The sequence below is a fragment of the Galeopterus variegatus genome, unplaced genomic scaffold (assembly GCF_000696425.1).
Source record: "Galeopterus variegatus unplaced genomic scaffold, G_variegatus-3.0.2 Scaffold2593, whole genome shotgun sequence".
NCBI classification, from domain to species: Eukaryota; Metazoa; Chordata; class Mammalia; order Dermoptera; family Cynocephalidae; genus Galeopterus; species Galeopterus variegatus.
This window is the reverse complement of record NW_007728704.1, coordinates 66,077-85,286: the sequence shown is the minus strand read 5'-3', so window position 1 is coordinate 85,286 and position 19,210 is coordinate 66,077. Positions and strand designations below refer to the sequence as shown.

Sequence of the window (19,210 nt, the reverse complement as noted above, 5' to 3'; positions counted from 1 at the left end):
TATATTTCTTCACATGAATATTATACTTACCTGTCTATCTAAAATTACTCCTTTTTTTTTTTCCTTTTTGTCTTTTTTACTGACCAGTAACGGGATCTCAACCCTCGGTGTCGCGCCCTCACTGGGGACCAGCAATGGGATCGCAACCCTCGGTGTTGCGCCCGCACCGCGCTCAACCAGTGAGCAGGAACCGGTCTCCACATGGGATCCGAACCCTCGGCGGGAGCGCCACCACACTCCCAGGCGGCGCACTCTCCAGTGCGCCACCGGGCTGGCCCATTACTACTTATTTTTAAAGTAAAGATAAAATAAAATATTTAAGTAGTTGCACAAATGTTTCTGTGTAAGCAACGATAGAGGCTCTACCCAACCAAATATGCATGGAGAATGGTCCCACATAGTCACTTCCTCTGGAGTGCAGTAGGATCCTTTCTGCCCATTGCCAGTCCACTGATCCAATGAGAACCTTTCATTTTATATGTCAGGACAATGAAATGCAAAGGTGTTGACCTCTTCAAATTTTCCCAAGATCACACAGCAAAAGAAGATCATAAATGGAAGTCTTCTCCACTGCCCTTTCTACTACTCCATTGAGTTGGGATTAACTGGTAAGGTCTTTAATTTATTTATGCAACGAGTAGCTGTTGAATAGTTTCTATTTCCTAGGCCTCATTCTAGGCAATATAAGTATGCTGGTAAAAATCAAAGACAAGAAATTTACATTATGGTGAGGAAGACATGTAAACAATCAAATGACCAAGCAAACATAAATAAATGAATAAAAGATAATAATTTGTTGCTACGCAGGTGATTAAAATAAAGTTATTCCTGGCAGTGACTGTAGATACTATGGTTAAGGAAATTCTCTCTGAGAGGGTGACATTAGCTGAGCTCTACACAGCTACTCGTGAAGATCAGTGTGGAGAGAAGTTCAGGAAGTAGACAAGGTGGTAAAAAAGCCCTAACACAGAAATGGACTTTGTGGTTAGGACAAAAAAGGAATCCGTGATAACCCCTCCACACTTGGCTTAAGTAACTGGATGAATGGTGGTGCCAATAGCTGCAATAGGGAGCAGGGGGAAGAAGCATATTTGACAGAGATTAAGAAAGTGTATTGATCCTCTGGAGTTTGAGATGTCTGATAGACATTCAAGGAGGGTGGGGAGAGCAGGGCCAGGCCTAGGGGAGTCAATGCTCTCTGAAGAAACTTACTTGCCTAGTGGTTCCAGTATGAATTAAGAGAAGTTTTGGATCCCAAAGGAATGGTCAAAATAAATTGGTATAAAATGATGTGGGCTGAGCCATTGATACACTGGAGAAGGAATATCTCACTGCAGAATAAGGAGTTTGTATCTCTGAGCAGTTCTGGTGTAATTTTAAAGATTAGATAAACCTCTTTATTTGTGGGTGGGAAACCCTGACTTTGCCAGGAAAGCAGACAGGGCAATCTCTTGTCTACCTTTGTTTTGTTTTGTTTTTTTTCCAAATAGGGAGTGAATGCTCCTTCTGTGCCCCATGGCAGCAAGCTTACATTTTAGCAAAGCTAAAAAACAGTGACACAACGGGCACAAACTCTTAACTACTCTTACCCTACCAACCTATCTTTCATACTGCAGTCAAAATGCTTTCTCTAAGTTGCAAACCTGAACAAGACATGCCTCTGCTAAAAACTCTTAATATCCTTCCTTTCTCTTAGCAGAGAGTCAAACTTCTCACTGTGGCTCATAAGGCCCTGTATGCGGGCTGGTCCTTGCCAATTTCTCCAGACTCATTTCTTGCTACTCTTTGCTCACTGGGTCAGTTCTCTCCTCTCAAATGTGCACTCTAATCGTTAATACTCTGCCCTCTACCAAAAGTTACTCTTGCTCCTACTTCTCTTTTGGGTCTTCATTAAGACGACATTTCTTTAGTGGAAGTTCGTTTGGAAAAACTGCCTTGCCCCCTTGCCTCAAATCTGATGTAGGTGCTTCTCGTCCAGACACTCTATTATCATTAGCCCTGATCACTCTATATTGCACCTGTCTGCAAACTTGCAGCTCTCCTCCATAATATTGTTGAGGGAGAGGACCATGGCAGTCTTGTTCACTGTTGTATTCCCCACACTGAGTGCACCAATAGTCATTTCGTATCTATAGGCTCAATATCTATTTGTTGAATAAGTGCAAATAAATTTTTCTACCAGGCTATGTATTCCTAGAAGATAGAAACCTGGCTTATGCTTCTATCCCTAACTCTAAACATAGTATGGGTGCCCAAACAATATTTATAGAAGTGTTTAACTTACAGCTGTATTTCTCTTGCTTTACATTGCATTATTTGGACTTATTGAGAGTAGAGTTTCTAGCAAAGCACTTTGCCATTGTCCTTGGGTAAGCTTTGGTCAGATTTTAAACTGCTTGCCCATGAATGCTATTTCTAAGTCCATGTAGACAAATATCTGGGTTAATACTACTCACTTACTCCATCAATATGTTCTGCTTTGATAAATGAACTGCCATAAAATATTCCTGCATCTAAGCATTATACCATAAGTAAAATACTTATTATGATACTGCAAAATAGACCACCTGATTAAAAATGTATATATTTCTTCAGGGTTTTTACGTACTTAGAGATCTTTATCTGCCTACCATATGGAAATAAGTTTGGAAGTGAACTAATCACAGTAATCAGTGTTTTAATGCATCAGTTCCTTACATTTATACCCAAGAACACAAAATCACAATTTAACTAAAACATGCATTCTAGTTCAATACAGATATTTGTAATTACCTTCTAATGCATATTTCATATCCAGAGCAAAAAGAGTCCACATAATTTCGGCACTTATTTTTCCCATGTTCAATTCTTGAGGAAATCTAAAACCAAACACATCTCATTAGTGTATCAGAAAGAAGAACATTCCTAAAAAACAAAACAAAATACCTCATTTTACATATACACATCACAGTAGTTATTATATAGTTCATAAACACTTTTATTTGTAAAATTACTCTTTGTAAACTTTCATAGGTAGGGAAAAAAGCTACACACCAGACTGTCGTAATAAAAAAAAAATATTGAGTGGTGGAAAAATAGACTTTATTATGTTAGTGACAATGGATGTCTTATGATGAGTGTGTCTGAAGAGCCACTTCAGTTTTATCAAACACTTCATCTTTCAAGATCTCAATTATGAAGATAGGTCAGATGAAGCTGAATAGAAGATATCAATATAACACCAAAAATAAGAAGTCACACCTCACATGCATCCCTTAGATGTTTTCCTTGAAGCGAACTTGAGCGCTTCTATTCTCTATTTGCTTAAAGAGAATTATTTCAAGAAAGACTCCTCATTTCCTCTGGTAAAAGGGCCCATGGTAAACCCACTAATCAGAACTCTAGAAGTCACAGGCAGGTCTATGTTTTAGACTGAACGAGCTTAGGCTAAAAATAAGATTCCTACTGCTGCTGACTGTGCTGTTTGCATGTGTTTTCAATTTCCTGATAAGTCTCTTAGTAATACAAGCTCAGTGAATAGGATGAACAAGTTCTTTCATTACACTGTACACTCACTCCATAATGTAAGACTGAAGGTATTTTATGTTCTAAAAAATATGTATATATTTATACATTATATAATATACATAAATACATATAATGCATTAAACACTCACACACACGTACAAAAATTTATATATCAGGGAACAAAAACAACTCTCACATTTATCTTTATTGTTTGATCCAAATCAAAAAAGAGTAATATAAGAGTAGTATATAATCCTGTATGGGATAGAAAGTGTTACCTAAGTAAATATGACTTCAATACAACCTCAAATAAGAAAGAATCGTTGACACACATAGAACTATTCAGGTCCACCTATCCATCAAAAGCAGGGTGTGTTTTATCAGTGTCCCTTACCAATTGCCATCTATCTATTTGTCTAATAATGTAAGCTGATATTTTAAAACTTAAATGCAGAAACTTTACATTTATCAAATATTTAAACTCAGACTCTTTATTATAATCAACAAGTTAATACAACCTGAATATATACAAATTTGTTTTAAACATTAAATTTTAACTTATTGACATATAAATAACCTTAGGTAAACAATTTATTTCAAAGCTTTCCTTTATGCATAGATACTAACATCACATAATTTGTAGTATATTAATTTTTATGTAACAGACATGCAGCAACAAAGTTATGTGATATAATGAGAATGCTTTGAGCTCATAAAAGGGGAACACTGATTAATTATTTTAATGAACCAATAATAAAATAAGAACATATTAATTTACTTTTCAGTGCCCTGATGCAAAAAACAAAGACATTACACAAAAAAGAAACTGCAGAATAATATCTCTCAAAAACATAGATGCAAAATCTTCAACAAAAAATAGCAAATTCAATCTCACAATTGTAAAAAGGAAAATAATCATGACCAAGAGAGGTTTATCCCCCAAAATGCAGTTAGTTTAACATTCAAAAATGAATCAATGCAATTTACCATATCAGTAGACTAAAGAAGAAAAATTTTATGATTATTTCAATAGATGAAGCAAAGGTATTTGACAAACTTCAACATTCACTCACGATAGAAAAAAAAAAAAACCGTTTGGAAACTATGAATTAAAGTAAACCTTATAAAGAGAATCTACAAGAACTTACTGTTAATATCATATTTAAGTCTTATACTAAGATCAGGATCAAGGCAAGGATATTTACTCTCACAATTCCTATTAAACATTGTACTAAAGTTTCTAAATTCTGCAAAAAGGCAAAAAAAAGAAACAAAAGGTGTATAGATAGTAAAGGAAGAAATAAAACTCTGTATTTGCCAACACCTGGATTGTCTGCTTAGAAAATATCCAAAAAACTACTAAAAAAAGGCTACTAAATATAAGGTCACAAATTACTAAGTTATGTATTTCTATGTATTAGTGATGAGCCATTGGAAACTGAAATTAAAATAGTATCATTTATGACTGGGAAAAAAATGTTTGCAAAGCACATGTTTGAAAAGGGATTTGTTTCCAGAATATACCAATTACACTCAAATCTCAATAACAGAGAAAAAAAATTATCCAGTAAAAAATAGGCAAATAATTTGAGTGACACTTAAGAAAAGAGAAAATTAGATAGGAAATAAGCACATGAAAGTATGTTCAACACCATTAATCATTAGGTACTTGACAATTAAAATTATGGTATGATACCACCACATGTCTATTAAAATAGCTTAAAAGAAAAATTCCCCCAAAACAAAAACAAAATCCTGACAATACCAGGGCTGGCAAAGACACAAGGATGTAGAGGGGCTGGAACTCTGGCACATTGTTTCCGACAATGCAGAATATTAGTCATTTTGGAAGACAATTTGGCAATTTCTTATAAAGTTAAATATATATTACTAGCGGTCTCATTCCTAGTTATTTATCGAAGAGAAATGCAAACTTGTGTTTATACTAAAAGCTGTACATGAATCTTTATGTGCCTTATTTCATAACCACCAAAAACTGCTAATGATTAATTATTTCAGCTTATGAAAGGATAAATAAACTGTGACAAATCCATAAAACGGAATTCCACTAAACAATACAAATGAATAAATACTGATCATATAACAGGGTGGATGAATAGCACATGAATTATTCTAAATGAAAGAAGCCAGACTCTAAGCACACATATGGTTTAATTCCATTTATAATATATTACTGAAAAAAAAGGCAAAATATAGGAACAAAAAACATAACAGTGGTTTCCAGAGGCTTAGAGTGGGAAGAGCAATTGACTAGAAAGGAGCATGAAGGAACTTTGGGGGTGATAAAAATATTCTACATTTTAATTTTAGTGGTCATTACACAGCTGTGTTTCTCTTCTGTTTCATCAATTTCTGTTCTTCATTATTTCCTATTTTCTGCTTTGGGTTTAGTATGTTGTTTTTTTTCTAACTTCTTAAGAAAGGTTCTCAGAGAGTGCGGCGCTGGGAGCGCAGCAGCACTCCCGCTGAGGGTTCGGATCCTATATAGGGGTGGCCAGTCACCAGCTCACTGGCTGAGCGCGGTGCGGCCAGTCTCAAAAAAAAAAAAAAGACATAAAAAATAAAAGTACTGATTGATTTTTGGCCTTTTTTTTCTTAACATTTGTATTTAAGGTGCATATTTTTTAAAGGAATCTCTTTTAGATACATCCTAAAAAAATTGATATTATAGTTTCATTATTAATCCAATGAAAGCATTTCATAATTTTATTCTTTATTTCTTAACTTCCAACTACTTGGAGATTTTTTAAGTATCTTGTAGTTGCTATTTTATGCTATATTAGTCTAAGATTGAAGAACAAATTATGAATGATTGCAGTCTTGTGAAATTTGTTGTGATTTGCTTTACAACCCCGTGTGTAGTTAATTTTGGTAAATATTATATTCTTTATTTTCCATCTCTTGTTTCCTTGAGCTTTACTCTGGATATTTTCTTCTGGATATTATCTTCACATTTACTATTTCTCTCTTCAGTTATACCTAACTTACTGTCAAATTCATATATTATTATTAATATTTTTGTAGTTTTCAGTTTTTATAATTTCTGTTTGATCCTTTTAGTATTTTCTAGTTTACTACCAAGTTTCTTCATTTTGTTATTTAATTTCTTAAATATATTAGTTATAGTTATGATAACATATGAGTCTAAATTCCATTATAGTAACCTCTTATAATGCCGAGTTATTTTTAATTGAATGAAAGACTTTTTGAATGTAAAAATTGTATATATAATGTGAATCTCTGGATGATGTTAGTATCGCTCCAGGAAGGATTTATTTTTCTTCTGGCTGTAGAGTTTTAGGGTTGTAGATATGACTTTAACCCAGTTAGGGGACTGAGCCCACTGAAAGCAGATCAACATTTGATACACACTTACTCCTGTGATCCAGACCTTTCCCGCTATATCTGTGTGCTTGGGGTGTTTACCACGACCCACTACTTTGTAGGCCTGAGTTTCAATTTTTCTCCTGTTTCTGTACTCAGTTTCTTAGCTTTTCAGCGGTTGCCTTCTGTGTAGCTTCTTAGGCTCTCAGCCTTTGCTTTCAAATTAGTTGATGCCTCAAGAGGAGCGGGTTGGCACATATCTGATGTGTATGAGTCATAAAGGAAAAAGGAATTCATGGGGATAAAAATTATGAAAACCATTGTAATAGTTACATTTGGGTGGAGAGTAAAGAGAAATAAATTCAAGGTGACATGCATGCATAAAGCATCAATCAAGTTTTTAATGTTTTATTTGTTTTAGAAAAAGCAGCCCCCAAATTATAAATTGACAAGTAATAAATTTGGAGGTAATATAATACAAATGACTGCTAATGCCATTTGTTCATATAGTCGTTTAACAAGTAGCTATTAATTGAAGGCCTAGCATGTGCATGCACTATGCTAAGGGCAGATTGCATACTGCTAAATAAAACAGACATGGTTTCTGCCCTTCTAAAGTTTAAAATCTAGTAGGATTGGCCAGAAAAAATAAGCAAACACACATGTAATTAGAAATTGTGATAGATCCTATGAAGGAAACTACAGAGTGGAAAGACAGAGATGGTTGTGAGACATAGGGTGATTTTGCTGTATCAAGTTTTGAAAAAAACAACAAAAACTACTCATCATTGGCTCTCACTGGTTGTGACAGCAGTTTACTTTCAGAGAAGGATGACTCCTGCGGCTTCCACAGAAATGGAAAGCAGCAGTATGAGTAATTTTGGGACCAAGGGATTCAGAACTGTTGATATTAAGCACCAGCAATGATAGGAAACTTGGTGTATGCTGTAAGAGATGGTGCCCTCTGTGATATCAAAGGGGATCAGAAAAAGACCAGTGCAGAGAACAGGCACACAGAGAACAGGAAAACGTCAACGGTAGCTGAGAGGATGCTAAGGGGCTAGACCAAAGAGCATGAGAACAAAACAGTAAAGATATACTGGGGGGCTGTTTTTCTATTCTATTCTCTAATCTTGAGTCAATGTGACTTCAAAAAATATGGTTTACAATTAAAGGGGACATATTACAGCAGTAAGTGCAAATTATTGAACACAATAAAGCTAAGAGTTATACAATGCAGAAGAATACACTGGTGTGGTCATTCATAGAAGTAAGTTGAAGAAAGTAAGTTTTTGTGTACTGCTGAAGAAGGATAAAAATTAATTGGTGGAAGAGATAAGCTGTGCATCCCAATAATGGTTGCAAATACCTAAGAAAAGACTCTCAAAGTGACTTCTAAAATATTTTTTTTCTTTAATATAGTAGCCTCAATAAGATAACTTCAAAACACAGAATCTAAAAATAAGATGTTAGTCTCAGGGTTTTCTCAATTGCATAAGCGCTACTGAGTTTGATTTTCATTCTTGAAAAACTGGTTTAAGGTTCTCAACACTACTGTTAATCCTCAACACGGCAAAACCTAAACCAAAATCAAGCTGCCATTTAAAATAAAAACAACACACTGGAAAAATATACATGATTTATACAAAAGGCAAAGGATAATATTATTAACATGAAAAAAAACCTGTTACAAATCTATAGAAAAAAGGAAAGAAAAAATGGCTAATAAGATGAATGGACAATTTAAAAAGTAAAAATACAAAAACCTAATAAACATAGGAAGAGAGTTGTTCACCCTCTCTAGTAATCAAAGAAATCTCAATTAAAATAAGAGTGAAATTTTTTACTTACTAGACTGGAAACCATAAAAATATTTATGAAAATTCAGGCCTTTTTTGAACCTGATCTCCTCACTGTTTTCTAATAATTGTTTGCAGGCCTTTAGTTCTTATGCTATACCAGTTGCTCCCACCCCTTCTATGTTGCTCCCACCCCTTCTCTGCTCTGCACCCTGGGAGAGCCTCCTACTGGCTGCATCACTATGATATTACATGATACCACAGAATTATATGCAGCTATTAAAAAGAGCAAGATTTGCCTGGATCAACATAAAAAGATGTCCATCAGGCAGTGTGAGGTGAATAAAGTAGATAACAGATTAGCATACGTAATATAATCCCATATTTTTAAAAAATACAATTTAAAATAAACATTATTAAATAAAGTTCTATCTTTATATTTGCAGAAAATATCAGCTGGAAGAAAACACACTGAACTACTGAAAATTTGTAAGGCTTAGGTTGGGTGAGTCATATTTTTAGTTTTTATTTATTTACTTTACAAAAATGATATATAAATATTAGAACTTTTATTTTCTACTTCATACAGTCCTGTGAAGCTGAATGTGATTATGTTTGTAACCATAAAATTTTTTAAAATTTCCCTTTTGAAATAAAATCAATGGGAGTTTTACTATATATGTAAATTCTTTTATAAGATGAATAATATTCATTTATTTCTCATTAAATTACTATTTGGTTGTTATCATTCCCATTTTACAAATGAGGAACTGGTAGTCAGGATTTGAGCCTTGAGATCTCTCCAATAAACAGCAAATATTGAATAATTTTTTTTAATAGTTAGAAGAGATATAAAGGTAACTTTGATAACCCTCATTTTAGACTCAGGAACACTAGAGATTAAGAACATGAAACAAATCAATGATAGAATCAGAAATAGAGTATATGATTCTTAATTATTCTTATTTTTCATTCTTTGTTTATGACAATAAAAAAATTCCCAAGCATTGAAAATGTCTTTATAGCTATTTTTTTTCTTCTTTATATTAATCTATTGATTTTCCCTTAAAATATTTACAGTTTGAATTATTGGCTTCATAGTTTGTGTAATAGAGTCTCTTGAAATTTAAATTCCAAAGTCTATTTTTTGCTAAACTGTACTTTTATTTTTTATGTCTTTTTTTTTTTTGAGACTGGCCGCACTGCGCTCAGCCAGTGAGCTGGTGACCGGCCACCCCTATATAGGATCCGAACCCGCAGCGGGAGTGCTGCTGCGCTCCCAGCGCCGCACTCTCTTGAGTGCGACACGGGCTCGGCCCGCTAAACTGTACTTTTAAAGAGAAAACAATCTTTGGGGTCTGAGATATCATTCTGATCGGTTTTAGAAGAAGTTTTGCTCCCTTATAATATATTATGATATGCTGGTTTCAACTTCTATTGTTCCTACAATTATCTATGGAGATAATAGATAGCCCATGATTAATAATAAAAAAAAGCAATTTATTTATTTAATAGTTAAACAGGTTTTTCTGAAGTCTGTATTTTTATTTCTCTTTACTATCTTTCTATGGTAATGTTGGTGTATTTGGAAGTGCTTCCCTCTTTCTTCCTTATATCCTAGTTAAATAAAAGACATCACTATTTAGCCCGTGACTCTAGATAGCTACCACAGGCATCAACCTCTGGCACCATCCACAGCATCCCCTCCTTTCCATGCTCCTGAGGATTATTCCATTGGCGTACCCAAGGAATATGCCTGTCTCTTCCCAACTCCTCCTGTCACATCCCTAATTCAAGTGTTTATCTTCACTTGCCTCAAGAAGTGCATGGGCCTATTAGTTTATTTCTCTGCCTGCATTTCTTCCTTTTCCAATATGTCCTCTATATTCCCACCTAACTTACTTTTTAAAAATATAGATCATAATATTTCAAACCACTGCTTTTAAACCATCAATTGCTTGTCATCCATTCATCAGTATATAAAAGTTTCAACTCACTAATGCGACTGTCCTGGCTCTGAACATCTGGCTCTAACTTTGCTTCTTCCTTCTCCATTCCCAGCACTTATGATGGATGCTGTAGTCACCCAAACACTTAGGATTTCTCTACATCTGATGTCCCATATCTTCTGATCATTTCTCCCCTTCCTGTTCTCTCTACTCCTCAATTTCTATTTGACCATAACTACTTTTTCTTCCTTTAAAGCACAACCCCAATATAACCTCCCTCTAAAGTCTTCTTTTGAACTCAAGGCAGAATCAGCAATGATGAATTAGCTGTGAAGGAAAAGGGCAGAGAAACATGCACAGTGACTGTAAACTGGATTGTAACTCACTTAATATTAAAAGTTACTGATAGCATTGGTGATTTGTGCCGTGTAACTTCCATAATTTACTCTTCGCACAGGATTTAACTTAACTAGTATGATTTTATTCACATTTGCTTTAAAGTTCAGAACTGATACAAACAATAGGGACATTTTTCTCTTTAGCCTATTTTGCCTAGCATTATAAAACATTTCTTCTTAGAGGGTTCAGGACACCCCAAAATATGGCACCTTGGCATATTGAATATTTTAAACTGAAGGAATTTGAGAAATGGCAGTTCATAAAACCTGACTTTCCCCCTGAAGCAGGCTGTAAAACCTAGGAAGGATTTTCTGACCTTTGTCTAAAGGAGGTCATAAGACTCTCATTGTGAAATGTGGTGTCCCTATGCCAAGAGGAGAGGATGATCTTCATCTTTAAAGACACAGGGATGCTGAGAGGAACCCAAAGGTACAGGTCTTGCTGTTTCCCTCAGTTTACTACAGTTATTTCATACTTTTTTTGTTATATCACATTTCTCTACAACTCTCCGATCTCTATCAGACCTAGTGTGGAAAACTCTCAGGTTTAACCACTTCTTCGGGTCTTCGTTTCCTTATGAAAACTCTCTTGTCACATAAAACCTACATTAAATAAATTTCTATGCTTTTTTTCTTGTTAATCTGTCCTTTGTTACAGGAGCCCCAGCCAAAAAGTCAGGAGGACAGAAAGAAAAGATATTTTCTCTTCATTGCACTCCTCTCACCTAGTGTCTCTTCACTACCAAATAATATTAATTATGTTTAAATAATCTTTCCACATGATTTAAACAATCCTAGAAGCCATAATATAAACAGGTGACTATATGTGCAAATTTAATAGTTGCCAAAACAATTTCTTTACTCCTTCCAACTTTATGAAAAAAAGGGGAAAAATCACAATTATTATCAAAATACAGCACATGAATCAGTGCTTGGAGTGAGAGTAGAGACACCAATTTTTCTTATAACATAGATTTTTATCAAGTATTAAGTATCTACAGGCAAGATTTTAAGTTTCCAATTTTTAAGGGCCACAACATAATTATATTTCCATAATAGTGTTTTTTTTGTACTGTGTCTAAATTTCCATCATATGTTTATAATATATCACACTGGCACCAAATTTTATATGCTTTATCTATGCTGTACTACCAATACCAAGTCATAATTTTAAAGGAAGGATTGTTTTCTTCCAACACACTCCACAGTTGCATACTCTGCCTCTTCTTTGGGCTATCTAAGAAGTCTATACCAATCTGCATATTTGCTAGAGGCTTATTTTCCAGAATTTAACATATTTTTGGCTATTTCCTCTGCAGAATGTAAGCAATATAATGTACTAGTTAAATTTCAATGCCATCCAAAATACAGATTTTATTTCTCCTGTGCCATTTAACTAATTTACCCAGTGAAGCAGTAAGTAAGCTCTTTAAAACTCAATTTCCTCATCCATCAAATGGGGATGATAATAATTGTGTAACTTGGGGCTTTTTCCAGGGCTGTTGTGAGGATTAAATGAAATTTTACAGGTAAATACTTTGCATAGTCACTGGCATAGTGAGTGCTTAGTAAATGCCTGCTGCTGATAAAGTTCTAACTACAAATGAGAACTACAGGGAAAAAATTACATAGATTCCATTGATTTCTGCTGCTGATAACAAAATTCTAGCTATAAAGAGGGCTACAGGAAATATTATATAGATTCCATTGATTTCTAAGGTGAAAAAGATTATCACAGATGCTGAAGGAAACTTTCTTATTTATTTGCTTGTTTTTAGTCTCCAGGAAAAAAGAAAATTTGTTAAGATTAATAGCAATAAACTTGACTGCAGAGGAAATCTTTTATGTACTCACAGGGGTAAACTGCTCTCACAAACTTCAGAAATCCTGAGCTATACACTAACGATTCATATACTAAGCACAAATAAATTCCAAACTACAATAGAAGCAGGACTGAAAAAAATTTTAACTTTCCATAATCGTTTTCTAACCTTATGGGAATTATCATATGTACTTAAAAGTTGAAACAAGTATACATGAATATGTACATTAAATATTCACATCGCATCATATATATATATTCATATAAATATATATATGAATATATAAATAAATATATATATATATTTAACAAGTATACATGAATATGTACATTAAATATTCACATCGCATCATATATATATATATATTCATATAAATATATATATGAATATATAAATAAATATATATATATATTTAAGTTGGTCCTTCTCATACTAGTCTAAATTCGTGAGGTTTCTTTGTACACAAATTAAATTCTCTAATTAATAGCTTCACCTCTTCTTCATTTTCAATGCAGTCATAGCTTAACTTAACCTATCATTTATAAAGGAGGTTTAATGACATAATTGATTCATTCCACCATTATGCAAATAGCAATTTGCAGCAATGAATACAAAGGATAAATGTTTTAAACTTTGAATCTTATGATACATAGCAATTTAATAACCCAATTTAGTATCTTGCAAATCTATCAGTGAAATAAGGAAAACATAATCTACTCCTGCCAAATTTGATAATACTAATTCATAGTCACAGATAAAATTAGAATCCGTTAAATGTGAAGTATTATTTTGATATGCAAAGTTTACCTTTGAAGAAAACTGCGTTAATTGTGACAAATGAGTAAGCACTGGTTCTGTGTTATTGCCTAACATGTATGCAACTGAAACTGCCTTATAGCTAGAGTTCAAGAGACATTTAATTTGCTGTGCTCTTCTAACATTATAGAAAAAAATTAAACTTCTGTTAATATGTTCTGCATTTAAGAAAACTTGACATGCATTATTGCAATTAACTGCACTAACGAGCAGAAAGAACAGCCAAGAAGAATGTTTTTTTTTTTTTTTTTTAAGCAGGACACTACTAGTAAATTATAAACTAGTCTTACAAGTTAAAGCTGTATTAAAGGAAAACTAAAACTTATAACATTGCAGTTAAGAGTGAAAATCAGCTTATGCACTTGGAGTGTGAACTCATCTAATTAAACACTTCTTTTGGTGATAATTTTTTCCTTTTGTACTTAGGTTCTCTTGAATCAGACAAATTGATCAATGCCATTGAAAGCCAATCGCCCTGTTATTCTTTCATTTTCTCTTTATTTTATTTACAATCTAAGGCATTATTTTAACAACTCAGGTCTTTAAGAATATATTTAATTCTAATGTGAAAAATAAAATTGGGGATGAATCCAGGTTAACATTTGAAATCAGCTTTTTAAAGACAATTTCAATAGTTAACTTAGATTCATTCCCAATTTTATTAATCCCCAATTTTATGTAATGTACCTGGGACAAACAATCAACAGAATTTACTGAGTTCAGATAACTCTGCTTCTTACAAGATATGTAGTCATGGGAAAGTTACTTAGTCCCCTCTGTGTTTCAGTTTTATCATCTGTAATTTGGGGATGTTATTGGCTTTTATGTCATTAGAATTAAATTTAGTATTAAATTAAACAAACTAAAAATGCTTAATACCNTAAGTATACATGAATATGTACATTAAATATTCACATCGCATCATATATATATATTCATATAAATATATATATGAATATATAAATAAATATATATATATATTTAAGTTGGTCCTTCTCATACTAGTCTAAATTCGTGAGGTTTCTTTGTACACAAATTAAATTCTCTAATTAATAGCTTCACCTCTTCTTCATTTTCAATGCAGTCATAGCTTAACTTAACCTATCATTTATAAAGGAGGTTTAATGACATAATTGATTCATTCCACCATTATGCAAATAGCAATTTGCAGCAATGAATACAAAGGATAAATGTTTTAAACTTTGAATCTTATGATACATAGCAATTTAATAACCCAATTTAGTATCTTGCAAATCTATCAGTGAAATAAGGAAAACATAATCTACTCCTGCCAAATTTGATAATACTAATTCATAGTCACAGATAAAATTAGAATCCGTTAAATGTGAAGTATTATTTTGATATGCAAAGTTTACCTTTGAAGAAAACTGCGTTAATTGTGACAAATGAGTAAGCACTGGTTCTGTGTTATTGCCTAACATGTATGCAACTGAAACTGCCTTATAGCTAGAGTTCAAGAGACATTTAATTTGCTGTGCTCTTCTAACATTATAGAAAAAAATTAAACTTCTGTTAATATGTTCTGCATTTAAGAAAACTTGACATGCATTATTGCAATTAACTGCACTAACGAGCAGAAAGAACAGCCAAGAAGAATGTTTTTTTTTTTTTTTTTTAAGCAGGACACTACTAGTAAATTATAAACTAGTCTTACAAGTTAAAGCTGTATTAAAGGAAAACTAAAACTTATAACATTGCAGTTAAGAGTGAAAATCAGCTTATGCACTTGGAGTGTGAACTCATCTAATTAAACACTTCTTTTGGTGATAATTTTTTCCTTTTGTACTTAGGTTCTCTTGAATCAGACAAATTGATCAATGCCATTGAAAGCCAATCGCCCTGTTATTCTTTCATTTTCTCTTTATTTTATTTACAATCTAAGGCATTATTTTAACAACTCAGGTCTTTAAGAATATATTTAATTCTAATGTGAAAAATAAAATTGGGGATGAATCCAGGTTAACATTTGAAATCAGCTTTTTAAAGACAATTTCAATAGTTAACTTAGATTCATTCCCAATTTTATTAATCCCCAATTTTATGTAATGTACCTGGGACAAACAATCAACAGAATTTACTGAGTTCAGATAACTCTGCTTCTTACAAGATATGTAGTCATGGGAAAGTTACTTAGTCCCCTCTGTGTTTCAGTTTTATCATCTGTAATTTGGGGATGTTATTGGCTTTTATGTCATTAGAATTAAATTTAGTATTAAATTAAACAAACTAAAAATGCTTAATACCGTGCCTGGCTCAAGTTAATTTCCAATAGTTTCCTATATGATAATGATATTTATAATACATAAATATCCAGTTATGCCTAAATCTTCTAGAAAGCATAACAAATCCTTAAAAATCCAAGATCAACATTTTCTTTCCTCTGTGATATGATTGCAGTCAGGGAGGTAGAAAATTGAAATCTTCATAAGTGTTTGAATTAGAACAATTCTTTTTTTTTTTCCTTTTTGTCTTTTTTCATGTCCGGCAACGGATCGCAACCCTCAGTGTCGCGCCCGTACTGGACCGGGACCGGCAACGGGATCGCAACCCTCGGTGTTGCGGCCGCACCTCGCTCAGCCAGTGAGCGGGAACCGGTCTGTATGTGGGATCCGAACCCTCGGCGGGAGCGCCGCCATGCTCCCAAGCGGCGCACTGTAGCAGTGCGCCACTGGGCGGCCCGAATTAGAACAATTCTTGGTAAAGCATTCTTGTAACAGTATTCTTGTGCACTGAGAAAAATATTCTCATTCTCACTATATAATGTATTATTTTAGGAATTTTCAGAAAAATACCTAATCCCTTTTAAATTTCAAATGGCTATAATTAACATGAGTAAAATTTTTCAAAATTACTTTTCTTTTATACCTTTAGAGTCAGGTAGCTTTTCAGCACAGATCTTGGATTTTCTGGCTATCAGTTCTCCCCACCGTAAACCCTAGATTTGTAGAACTAATTGCTTGTAGAAACTGAACTTTTAACTTAGATCCTGTGAATTCAAATTGAAGCATCCTTTTACACTTCAACAGCAATCTAACTGCTGTACTGGGTTAGTTATGCAACTTTGGTTATAGGGCTGAGAGACTCAATTAACTATAAATGTAGAATTTTTATTGTCTCTACCTTCTTCCTTAACACTCCATTCAATGCAGTTGGTAAAAAAAAAAAAAACCTCTTGATTTATGTTCTTAATATTTCACAAGTCTCACCCTAACTCCCCATCATCTTATACAAGGCTGTCATGTCTTCTCACTGGATTACTGCTATCACCACTTAACAGTTATATTTCCACAATAATAATACAAAAATACGTAAAAGAGAAGAAATACAATAATAAGTAAAAGACAATAATAAATAAAAGAGAAGAAATCAATTTTAAACCAAAAACANACCCTCGGCGGGAGCGCCGCCATGCTCCCAAGCGGCGCACTGTAGCAGTGCGCCACTGGGCGGCCCGAATTAGAACAATTCTTGGTAAAGCATTCTTGTAACAGTATTCTTGTGCACTGAGAAAAATATTCTCATTCTCACTATATAATGTATTATTTTAGGAATTTTCAGAAAAATACCTAATCCCTTTTAAATTTCAAATGGCTATAATTAACATGAGTAAAATTTTTCAAAATTACTTTTCTTTTATACCTTTAGAGTCAGGTAGCTTTTCAGCACAGATCTTGGATTTTCTGGCTATCAGTTCTCCCCACCGTAAACCCTAGATTTGTAGAACTAATTGCTTGTAGAAACTGAACTTTTAACTTAGATCCTGTGAATTCAAATTGAAGCATCCTTTTACACTTCAACAGCAATCTAACTGCTGTACTGGGTTAGTTATGCAACTTTGGTTATAGGGCTGAGAGACTCAATTAACTATAAATGTAGAATTTTTATTGTCTCTACCTTCTTCCTTAACACTCCATTCAATGCAGTTGGTAAAAAAAAAAAAAACCTCTTGATTTATGTTCTTAATATTTCACAAGTCTCACCCTAACTCCCCATCATCTTATACAAGGCTGTCATGTCTTCTCACTGGATTACTGCTATCACCACTTAACAGTTATATTTCCACAATAATAATACAAAAATACGTAAAAGAGAAGAAATACAATAATAAAGACAATAATAAGTAAAAGACAATAATAAATAAAAGAGAAGAAATACAATAATAAGTAAAAGACAATAATAAATAAAAGAGAAGAAATCAATTTTAAACCAAAAACAATTTAGAAATTTAATAAAACAAAATGCTGGGTTGTTTTTTCAAAAGACAAATAAAATTTATAAATGTCTAGCCAGTTAGAAGAGAAAAAAGAGAGAAGACAGAAAATATCAATATTAAGAAAGAGAGAGGGGAAATCACTTCAGATTTTATGAACATTAAACAGATAATAAAAGTCCCCAAAAGACTGGGGGACTCTCCTGAGAGGACCCAGGAATCAACCCAGGAACCTACAGCCAACTGATCTTTGACAAAGGTATCAAGAACATATATTTGGGAAAAGACAGCATCATCAGTAAATGGTGCTGGGAAAACTGGATATCCATGTGTAGAAGATTAAAACCAGACCCATACCTCTCACCATATACCAAAATCAACTCAAAACGGATTAAAGACTTAAGTATAAGACTTGAAACTATAAAACTCTTAGAAGAAAACATAGGGAAAAGACTGCAGGACATGGGACTGGGTAAAGATTTTATGAATAAGACCCCCAAAGCACAAGCAACAGAAGAAAATAAACAAATGGAATTATATCAAACTAAAAGCTTCTGCATAGTAAAGGAAACAATCAACAAAGTGAAAAGAGAACCTATGGAATGGGAGAGAGTATTTGCAAACCATACATCCAACAAGGGATTAATATCCACAATATACAAGGAACTCAACTTCACAGTAAAAAACCAAGTAACCCAATTAAAAAATGGGCAAAGGAGCTGAACAGACACTTTTCCAAGGAAGACATATAAAGGCCACTAGGAACATGAAAAAATGCTCAACATCACTAATCATCAGGGAAATGCAAATCAAAACTGCACTGAGATATCATTTCACCCCAGCTAGACACTGTTATCAAAAAAATCAGAATAACAAATGCTGGTGAGGATGTGGAGAAAAGGGAACTCTTCCACACTGTTAGTGGGACTGTAAACTAATACAGCCACTATGGAAAATAGTATGGAGATTTCTCAGTCAACTACAGATAGAACTACCATGCAATCCAGCAATCCCACTTCCAGGTATATACCCAAAGGAATGGAAATCATCATGTTAAAGGGATACCTGCACTCCCGTGTTCATCACAGCTCTGTTTACAATAGCCAAGATATGGAACCAACCTAATGTCTATTGACACAAAACTGGGTAAGGTAAATGTGGTATATATACACAATAGAATACTACTCAGCCATGAAAAGAATGAAATTCTGCCATTCACAGCAACATGGATGATCTTGGTGAAAATTATGTTAAGTGAAATAAGCCAGGAACAGAAAGGGAAATACTGCATGTCCTCACTCATAAGTGGGAGCTAAGAAAGAAAGAAGGAAAAACCATAATA

At 33.6% G+C, this 19,210-nt stretch overlaps 1 protein-coding gene across 1 annotated transcript in view; it reads right to left on the bottom strand.

Annotated features, from left to right (window-relative positions):
• LOC103598376 (protein unc-13 homolog C-like) overlaps positions 1–19,210 on the bottom strand; it is a gene marked incomplete at both ends in the record, with an annotated part of 259,099 nt that overhangs the window by 174,805 nt on the left and 65,084 nt on the right. The window contains one exon of the mRNA XM_008582367.1: positions 2,773–2,858. Coding sequence (XP_008580589.1) covers positions 2,773–2,858 — 86 coding nt within the window. The remainder of the gene's footprint in view (positions 1–2,772; positions 2,859–19,210) is intronic.